The sequence below is a fragment of the Piliocolobus tephrosceles genome, chromosome 5 (assembly GCF_002776525.5).
Source record: "Piliocolobus tephrosceles isolate RC106 chromosome 5, ASM277652v3, whole genome shotgun sequence".
Taxonomy (NCBI): domain Eukaryota; kingdom Metazoa; phylum Chordata; class Mammalia; order Primates; family Cercopithecidae; genus Piliocolobus; species Piliocolobus tephrosceles.
In genome coordinates this window covers 137,125,901-137,135,353 of record NC_045438.1, presented here as the reverse complement: position 1 = coordinate 137,135,353, position 9,453 = coordinate 137,125,901, and the positions used below count along the sequence as shown (strand labels likewise).

At 40.5% G+C, this 9,453-nt stretch overlaps 1 protein-coding gene across 1 annotated transcript; it reads right to left on the bottom strand.

Annotated features, from left to right (window-relative positions):
* Positions 1–3,576: 3,576 nt before the first annotated feature.
* LOC111528969 (mamu class II histocompatibility antigen, DR alpha chain) lies at positions 3,577–8,659 on the bottom strand. The gene is made up of 5 exons (XM_023195892.1): positions 8,474–8,659; positions 5,876–6,121; positions 5,109–5,390; positions 4,654–4,819; positions 3,577–3,981 (listed from the first exon to the last, which is right to left on the bottom strand). Exons 1-4 carry the CDS (start codon positions 8,553–8,555, stop codon positions 4,665–4,667), a joined length of 765 nt encoding a protein of 254 aa, XP_023051660.1. The 5' UTR covers positions 8,556–8,659; the 3' UTR covers positions 3,577–3,981; positions 4,654–4,664.
* Between the last annotated feature and the right edge of the window lie 794 nt (positions 8,660–9,453).

Here is a 9,453-nt window from a genome sequence, read left to right as displayed (position 1 = left end):
AAAAAAAAAAAAAAAGTAGACACTGGGGTCTTGCTGTGTTGTCAAGCTGGTCTCAAATTCCTGGCCTCAATTTATCCTTCGTCCTTGACCTCCCGAAGTGCTGGGATTACAGGTATAAGCCATCATACTTGGCTAAGTTTGGCAGTTTCTTGAAAAACTAAACATTTATTTCCATATGACCCATGAATTATATCCCAGACATTTATACCAGAGAAATGAAAACTCATGAACTCATGCTAGTAGAAAAACCTTACACACACGTTCAGAACAGCTTTATTTGTAATGGCCCCAGACTAGAAACAGCAAAAATGTCCTTCAATAGGCAAATAGTTAAGCAAACTGTGCTGCATTTAGACCATGGAATACTACTTAGCAATTAAAAAACCAGATTGTCGATATATGCAGCAGCTTGCATGGACCTCAAGGGTATTATGCTAAGTGAAAAACACCAGTCACGTACTGCATGATTCCATTTAACTAGTATTTTCAAAATGACAGTATTCTGGAGATTAATAGAGAAGACATTAGTGGTTTTAAGTTGTTAAGGTGATTGTGTGGGGGAATTTGGCTAGAAAGGGAAGCACGACGAAGATCTCTGTGATATGGAATAGCTCTGTGCTTGATTGTGGTGGTGGTGACATGAATCTACAAATGTGATAACACATATGCATAAAACTATACACACATTGTATTAAGGTATTTTCTTGGTTTTGCTACTGTGCTATAGTTACTTAAAATATAAACATTTGGAGAAACTGGGTGAAGGCTCATGCAGAATGTCTCTGTACTGTCTTTGCAATTTCCCATAATCTACAATTATTTTTAAATAAAAAAATATTAAAATGACTTTCTTGCTGAAATCCCAAACCCCAGAATACCAAATGTTGGCAAGGATATAGAATAACAGGGACTCTCATCCATTGCTCGTAAGAATGCAAAATGATACAACCATTTTGGAAGATATTCTAGTCGTTTCTTACAAAGCTAAACATACTCTTACCATATGACCCAGCAATTGCACTTCTATGTATTTATCCAAAATGGAAACCTTATGTCTGCACAAACATCTGTTCATGGATGTTTATAGCAGTTTTATTCATAATTACCAGAAATTAGAAGCAACCAAGATGTCCTTCAATAGATTAATGGGTAAATAAACCATAGGACATTTATACAATGGAATATTATTTAACATTAAAGAAAAATAAGCTATCAAGCTATGATAATATATGCAGGAAACCTGTATGCATATGGCTAAGCAAAAGAATCTTATCTGAAAAAGCTCTGTACTGTATGATTACAAGTATGTGACATTCCAGAAAAGGCAAAATAATAGTAAATAGCTCAGTGAATGCCAATGGTTCAGAGAGAGGAGGGAAGGATGAGTAGATGGAGCCTGGGGCATTTTTAGATCAGTGAAGCTATTTTGTATGATCCTGTAATGGTGGATATATGATATTATGTATTTGTCAGAACCCATATAACTGTGTAATACAGAGTGAACCCTCGTGTAACTATGAAATTCAGTTAATAACAATGATCAGTGTTGGTTCATCAATGGTAGCAAGTGTACCACATTAATACAGGATGTTAAGCATTGTAGAAACTGGGGATGGGGGAGCTCTCTATATACTTTCTGCAATTTTTCTGTTAATTTAAAACAGCTCTAAAAATGAAAGTGTATTAAAATTGTTTTCTTTCTTTTTTTTTGAGACAGAGTCTTGCTCTGTTGCCCAGGCTGGAGTGCAGTGGTGCGATCTCGGCTGACTGCAAGCTCTGCCTCCCGGGTTCACCCCATTCTCCTGCCTCAGCCTCCCAAGTAGCTTGGACTACAGGTGCCCGCCACCATGCCTGGCTAATTTTTTGTATTTTTAGTAGAGACAGGGTTTCACGGTATTAGCCAGGGTGATCTCGATCTGACCTCGTGATCCTCCCGCCTCGGCCTCCCAAAGTGCTGGGATTACAGGCGTGATTATACCGTGCTCAGCCAAAAATGGTTTTCTTACACTGTAGTATATGGGTTTACTTTTTGCTTTCTTAATCCATGCTTGTCTAAGTTTTAGTGTATTCTCTGTGTTAAGCTATTTATTTTATAATAAAGTTTGTAGTCATGTAAGAAAGACACTTGTACCTATTCTACCTTCAACAGTCTCAAGATTCTGCTTTCATTCTCTGAACCAACAGTAGAGAAACTTCTTTTCTCTCTCTCTCTTTTTTTTTTTTTTTTTTTTTTTGAGACAGAGTCTCAGTCTGTTGCCAGGCAGGAGCGCAGTGGTGCGATCTCGGCTTACTGCAACCTCTGCTTCCCAGATTCAAGAGATTCTCCTGCCCCAACCTCCTGAGCAGCTGGGATTACAAGTGCCTATGCCCAGCTAATTTTGTATTTTTAGTAGAGATGGGGTTTCACCATGTTGACCAGGATGGTCTTGATCTCCTGACCTCGTGATCCACCTGCCTCAGCCTCCCAAAGTGCTGGGATTACAGGTGTGAGCCACTGGGCCCAGCCGAGAAACTTCTTATTTATTAGTAAATCTTAGAAGGTTATGATGCTTTGGTTTATCCTTGTTTTGTTTAGTTTATCTTAGATTTTTATCACCAGGCCGTAGACATTTTGAGAAAAACAACAGAACGTATAATTTTTGGCAATATTTTATTATCACTAAGCAGGTATCTAATTACTTGCATTTTAATTTTAATTCTGATATTAATTAATGTAGTAAAAATTAACACCAGTATTTTCATGAGTAATGTGAGGCTAAGTAAGATACCAGTGAAAACACAGCTAGTAAATGATACAGCCAAGATGAAACCCAGGCCTAGCTCATTTCAACAGCGTTTATTTGCAGTCTACCACACTGTCATGAATAGTTTATCTTTATGGTTTATGGCAGGTTCTGGAAACCATTTTAGAAATAAGTATCAAGTCATAGCTTTGTAGACAAATGAGCAATAGTTCATTGTGTTTCAAATATTCTCTCCTCTCATCTTAATGTCATATTTTTCTCCCCAACCCCAAATTTCACTCAGCTTTTTCACTCAAAGACACATCTTCAAATATAAGACGGTTTCAAGAATCAGTCAGACTACTCTCCCAGTAATAAAATAGGCATCTGAAACTATGTCTAACAGAATGGGTAAGGCCAGTCTTCAGTGTACAATCTCTTTGCTCATTAAGTCTGGAATGAACAACATTGATGTGTAAAATCCTGTAATGTTTGTGGATCCTTCTCTCCATTCTAACGGCATCTGCTCCCCTCCATCCCATGCATTCTGAGTCCATACCTTGGAGTTTCAGATTCACTCTACTGAAGACACAGTTATGTCATTGCTCAGCAGAGCTCTCCCAACAAACCAACCCCACTTCAGGTTTTCCTGAAGGACTAGACCAGGGGCTGCCTGCAGATGCACAAAATGAGACCAAGCCCAAATGAACTGATGAATATGTCTGATGAATTCCAGAATTTATAAGGTAAATTCAACATTCAGATATTTTACCAGGAAAGGATCACATATATTTCCCAGCACCAACTCCCCACTCCCCACCGCCACCCAAAGAACTGGCTTAAACACCAAAAATTCCACCCAAGATCATCAAAATCGTTTATTGTGTTCAGAAAAAATCACAGTTTGAGGAAACCTTAAACAAAAAGTACACAAGAGATGCCCTCATGGGATGTTCAGAAAGTTCCATAGCCGAGACAGTCTCCAGTATGTTTTATTCCAGAGGCGTTGCATGGTGATAATAAAATGTGGGAAATAGAGGAAAATAGATAGAGGAAAAGGCAATAGACAGGGAAGCCAGCTAGATGTTAGAGTATGGAGCAATCGAGGAGGCATAACCACACTTGGGGTGGCTATAGGGCTGGAAAATGCTGAAGATGACTGCTTTCACTGAGGTCAAGGACTGGAATATTGCCAGCTTTGTAAAGTCATTAAAGCAGAAGTTTCTTCAGTGATTTCCTCTCTAAGAAACACCATCACCTATAGCAAGACACACATAGTTACTAAGGAGTTTAAGATGAGTTCTGAGCTCTTTGCTTCAGATTCCTTCCTCTTCTCTCTTAATCCTTTGACTTTGCAAAAGTCTTTTAATGTTCATCTAACCTTTTCAACATGAATTAACTGTATACCCTACTCTCCATCTGAACATAATAAGCAACCACGCTTTACCATTTTTTAGAGTTTCTGATACTACATTTGAGACTAAAGGAGCAAAAGCAGGCATTGGCCTCTAAGAGATTCCCATTTCATACAATGGATCTACCCTAAACCCAAAGGAGCCAGGATCTGGAAATGCTTCTGAACTGATGACCTGTCCCATGAAATACAAGCTAGAATGTGCCTAAATCTTGAGGTTTATTTTTCTAGATCCCTAGACTCAGTATTCTAATGTGAAACAATGGTTTTAGGTTCTGGAGATGATTTCTACGACTGGAGCCATGACTGAAGTGCCCATCTATGGAAAGGGATGACAGATCCTGAAGCTTTGGGATACCAGATGATACCAGTGTCTGATTCGTTCTACCAAAGAAAAATCAAGAGCCACATCTGTTCCTACCTTGTCTCTTAAATGCATTACATTTCCTTTCCCCACCCTGTTTTCCTCCCTCAGATACCTCCATATATGTCTTCCTCTGGCCACACCTAACCCACCTGCATATGTCTCACAGAGGCCCCCTGCGTTCTGCAGCATTGCTTTTGCGCACACCCTTGATGATGAAGACGGTCCCAACGATGATGCCCACCAGACCCACAATCAGGCCCAGGGCACACACCACGTTCTCTTTAGTCTCTGGGAGAGGGCTTGGTGCATCAAACTCTGGGGGGAAATAAGGCAGAGTACATGGTAATGAGTGTGGGAAGAAGTAACACTCAGAATCAAATGTAGGGTACTTAATAAAGAGAAAAGTTATTCATAGATTAAAGAAGAGGAAGACAGAATGATGTGTTGAGAGAATTACAGATTAAAAAGAGGAGGAAGCTGGGTAGTAGGAGAAGACAGTTATATTAATTGTAGCAGGTATTATGAAACAGTTAGAATACCAAGTTTCACACAAGCATCATAGGAGGAAACCTTGAAATAAAGCAGATTGAGTGATGGTCCATACCCCAGTGCTTGAGAAGAGGCGCATCCAAGCCCCAGTGCTCCACCTTGCAGTCATAAATGTCTTCAGTTGAGGGCAGGAAGGGGAGATAGTGGAACTTCCGGAAAAGGTGGTCTTCCCTGGGCAGGAAGACTGTCTCTGACACTCCTGTGGTGACAGGTTTTCCATTTTGGAGCCATGTAACCTTGACCACTGGTGGAGAGAACTTGTCGATGAAACAGATGAGGACGTTGGGCTCTCCCAGTTCTACAGGGCTGTTTGTGAGCACAGTTACCTCTGGAGGTACTGGAGGACACATGACAGACATGACAGAAATCAGCCATCACTGCTTAGGCTCACCCCTCTCCCTCCCATGCTGAATTGTGTTATAAACCTGTCTAAAAACCCTGAAGCTGAAAAAGTAGTTGAAATTGTGCCCTGAGAAATCTATGTCACATCCTCAGATAATCTCTGACCGCCCCTCCTCCCCAAGAAATTGAGCCAATATTGAGGTATAAGATATCCAAGGACTTCCCTTCTGGCTCCCCCAGCATGAACTCAGGGCAATGACTTCGTAGGAGACCATGGATGACAGAGACAAGACTTGAGCAAGATAGGAACAAACCCATAAAGTTCTCAAAACTCTGGCTATGAGAATTTGGGGCTTGTTGATGGTAAAGTTAGGCCCCTCAGAGGAAAAATCAGTTACAATTATCTAACACAAAGAGTTGAAGCATCTACTTTCAAACTATGGATTCCCATGTCCAGGAGTGCAGCAGAGAGGGAGGTACCATTGGTGATTGGAGTATTGTTGGAGCGCTTTGTCATGATTTCCAGGTTGGCTTTGTCCACAGCTATGTTGGCCAATGCACCTTGAGCCTCAAAGCCGGCAAATCGTCCAAATTCTTCAAGCCGCCAGACCGTCTCCTTCTTTGCCATATCCACGTGGAAAATCTCATCACCATCAAAGTCAAACATAAACTCTCCTGATTGGTCAGGGTTCAGATAGAACTCAGCCTGGATGATCACGTGTTCTTCTGAAAGGCAAGAAAGGGAGAGAGTTGGGTGGGGGAAATCAGGAGAGGGAAATGAATAACCCACATACATGTAGGCAGGAAGTGGTGGAGAGACATTGGGCCAAGAGGAATGAAAGAATGATGGCAAGTAGGGATGAGTGACAAGACAAGCTCTGGGTGAAGGACGTGCTGTTGAACAAAGCTGGGAGGCGAGAAATGAGAAGGACTGGTTATAAAGAGGGTGGATTGAAGGAAATGAGGGCTAAAAACCCAGAGTCTTGTGAAGCTGTTGCTTGGCTTCATGTTACTAGCCCCTAAAGAGAAATGTTCTCCACTCTCTTTATCCAGGAGTTAATACACTTAGGCCAGAATTCCAGAGCATCTCTTTCTCAAAACATTGTACTCTAAGAAGAGAGAAACGCTGTTTGAAAGGTTAGGTTTTAAACTCTAGGATCAAAGAAAATCTTGAATTCTTATTCAGCAACTTACCTAGTTATCCTGAGCAGATTATTCTACCTATTTATGCGTAATTTTCCTATTATGTAGTCCTGCTGTGGTTTTGATCTTGTCAGGGGTTTGTTTTTAAGATTAAATTAGATAAGGTAATTTCTTAATATATCAACAAGCCTGTAACAAGTACTGTTTACATTTTAGAGTCAGAAGCTTCTTTTTATTTAAGGGCCAAATCCATGGAAAATATAACTGGGGACCGAAGTACTCCAAAAATTAAGACTGAGACCTTGTAGTGTTGTAGAGCCTCTGCTTCCCTGCATCCAAACTCACATGGTGGTTACCTCTATGACAAGGGTCACGTTTGGATTGACCTTGGCAATTCCACCTTTTATCTTAATGCTCCTTAAATTGGGACTGTTATTATGGAACATGTTCTATTATGATTGACACTGAGAATAACCAACACCAAGGGAATAATGAACATGAAAAAAGAAAGCTACACTTGGAAAGTATGCTGCCTCTGTGGAGTGTGTCGATCAGTGGGAGATTTTTTCTCTCCTTAGTCTTCAAAGATAAGGTGAGATATTTTGTTTTGGTTTGGTTTGGTTTGTTTGAGTCTTGCTCTGTCACCAGGTTGGAGTGCAGTGGCATGATCTCAGCTCACTGCAACCTCCACCTCCCAGGTTCAAGTGATCCTCCTGCCTCAGCCTCCTGAGTGGCTGGGACTACAGGCATGTGCCACCACACTCAGCTAATTTTTTGTATTTTAATAGAGACGGGGTTTCACCATGTTGGCCAGGATGGTCTCGATCTCTTGACCGCCCACCTCGGCCTCCCTAAGTGCTGGGATTACAGGCATGATCCACCGTGCCTGGGCAAAGTGAGAGATTTTAATGTTTGACTGTGTATTGATAAACCTAGGAATTTATTTACCATTTGCATCTATGCAAACACACACAAATATACTAGCTGCCTCTTTACAAACGAAGGGAAGAGCCTCTATCTTTCCAGGTAAGAATCCCTATGTATGGCTCTTTTTGGGCAATAGAAATCTACAATTGCCACTATGGGTATGGGAGCTGGGTTATTACTTTGCTTATTTCAAGTCTACTTGACACCTTCTGTGGGGGTCACTCTGGGTGAAGAATACTTTTCTACAGTACGTCTTTATGATAGCACAAATGTTGCCCTGGAGATGAAAGAGAGTAATATCAGATTCCCCACTTCCTTACTTATTTTTCTACTGTCTTGGAAATATTACTAAGTTAACATGATATAAGATCTACTGTACCATGGAGATGGGAAGGCAGGGAATGGCTATCACAGTCCCATGGGGCAACTCATATCAGCATGCCTTCCCTGCCCTTTTCCTGAAGTAAATTGTTGTTTTTTGATGGCTTTTCCTTCTAGTAACCTTCAACACAATATAAGTGCTCAATATATACTGACAGGATTTACACTCCAAAAAATAACTACTGTATCATGTATTCAGGTAAGAACAGGGCTAATAACTTTTCTTTTTTTTTTTTTTTTTTCATTTAATTCTAGAAAAACTATGTGTGGTTTTTAGTTTTTAGTTTTACTAATTTTCCAGAAAGAATAATTAAGGCCCAGAGATATAACTTGTTAATGCTTGCCAGAAAATATTCTTCCTCCCCCACCCCAGTTTGGCTTGTAGCAGGACTGTGCTATTCATCAACACACAACTCAGTTTTGATCCTCTAAACCAAATTTGACTTAATTCAACTTGTGTTGAGGGAAGAACTCCACCAAACCACAATTTGTTATACTTTCTGTCTAGACTACATAATACCTGTCACACTTTTCTTTCACTCCACACATTATCTTCCAAATGTCCATAGGTCATTTCTCCAATGCTTCATAGTCTATTGTCCCAGATTTTATTCCCTCAGCACCTACCTTTGATAGCCCATGATTCCTGAGCGCTCATCAGCACAGCTATGATGAAAAATCCTAGCGCGGGGACTCCACTTACGGCCATTTTCTTCTTGGGTGCTCTGTTGGGAGTCAGTAGAGCTCGGGGGTGAGGCAGAACAGACAAGAATTAAAGAAAAGAGAATGTGGAGTGTAATAGAGTCTGACTATTAAAATGCAAATCAATTACGCATTGGCCAATCAGAAAAATATTTCGAGATGACGCATCTGTTGCTAAGGGAAGGGTTCTTGCAAAGGGTCCAGGATGCAAGATACTCAGTTCATTGGATGAAGAAGTAAAGTTCTTCATCAAACAAACAGGACAGCAACAACAGATCAAGTATTTAAGAATGTTGGTCAATCACGGACAGACTCTTTAATCCCAGTCTGAGTTCTAGACAGGGATATACCTGAAGCACATTAGTGAGAATAGAATCAATGGAAATACCTAAAGTGAGAGCTAAATACAGATCATATGTCTGTGCCATGACAGCTGGAGAGTTGGCATAAGGGACAATAAATTACCCAAATAGAAGGTAAATTGTCAGGCCATGGAGAATGTCTGAATTTTGGCAGTACTGAGGACATAGCTTCACTAAAGAAGCTCTTTCATGTTTGTTGGAGTCATCGACTTCAAGATGACCAACTCAGGCCAAGAGCTTGGGTTGGCTGCCATTGTGCCTCATTTACAGAAAATCAGAGGATAAACTCTTAGGTTCAACAGTCTCAACACTGCAGAAGGATGGAAAGCTATATCTTGAAACACAAGAAGTAGTTAGTGGAAATAGTGGGCTATAAAGGAGCTACCTTCTTCTCATCTCTGCCACCTTAAATATGACAAGAGATTGGAGTTGACTAATGGACACACCTCATTTGAGGATTCAGGTCAATGAATATGAGAGAGTATAGTGGGCAAAGCCTATTCTTTTTTTTTTTTTTTTTTTTTTTTTGAGACAGAGTCTCGC

Bases quoted from the DNA above. Each gene is read 5' to 3' on its own strand.
- LOC111528969 (XM_023195892.1), bottom strand. From the start codon at position 8,555: ATGGCCGTAAGTGGAGTCCCCGCGCTAGGATTTTTCATCATAGCTGTG. The intron at 6,122-8,473 runs GTAGGTGCTGAG...CTTGCCTTTCAG, and splicing joins GGAATCATGGGCTATCAAAG to AAGAACACGTGATCATCCAG. The intron at 4,820-5,108 runs GTATGGACCATC...ATTTCCCCCCAG, and splicing joins GCCTCTTCTCAAGCACTGGG to AGTTTGATGCACCAAGCCCT.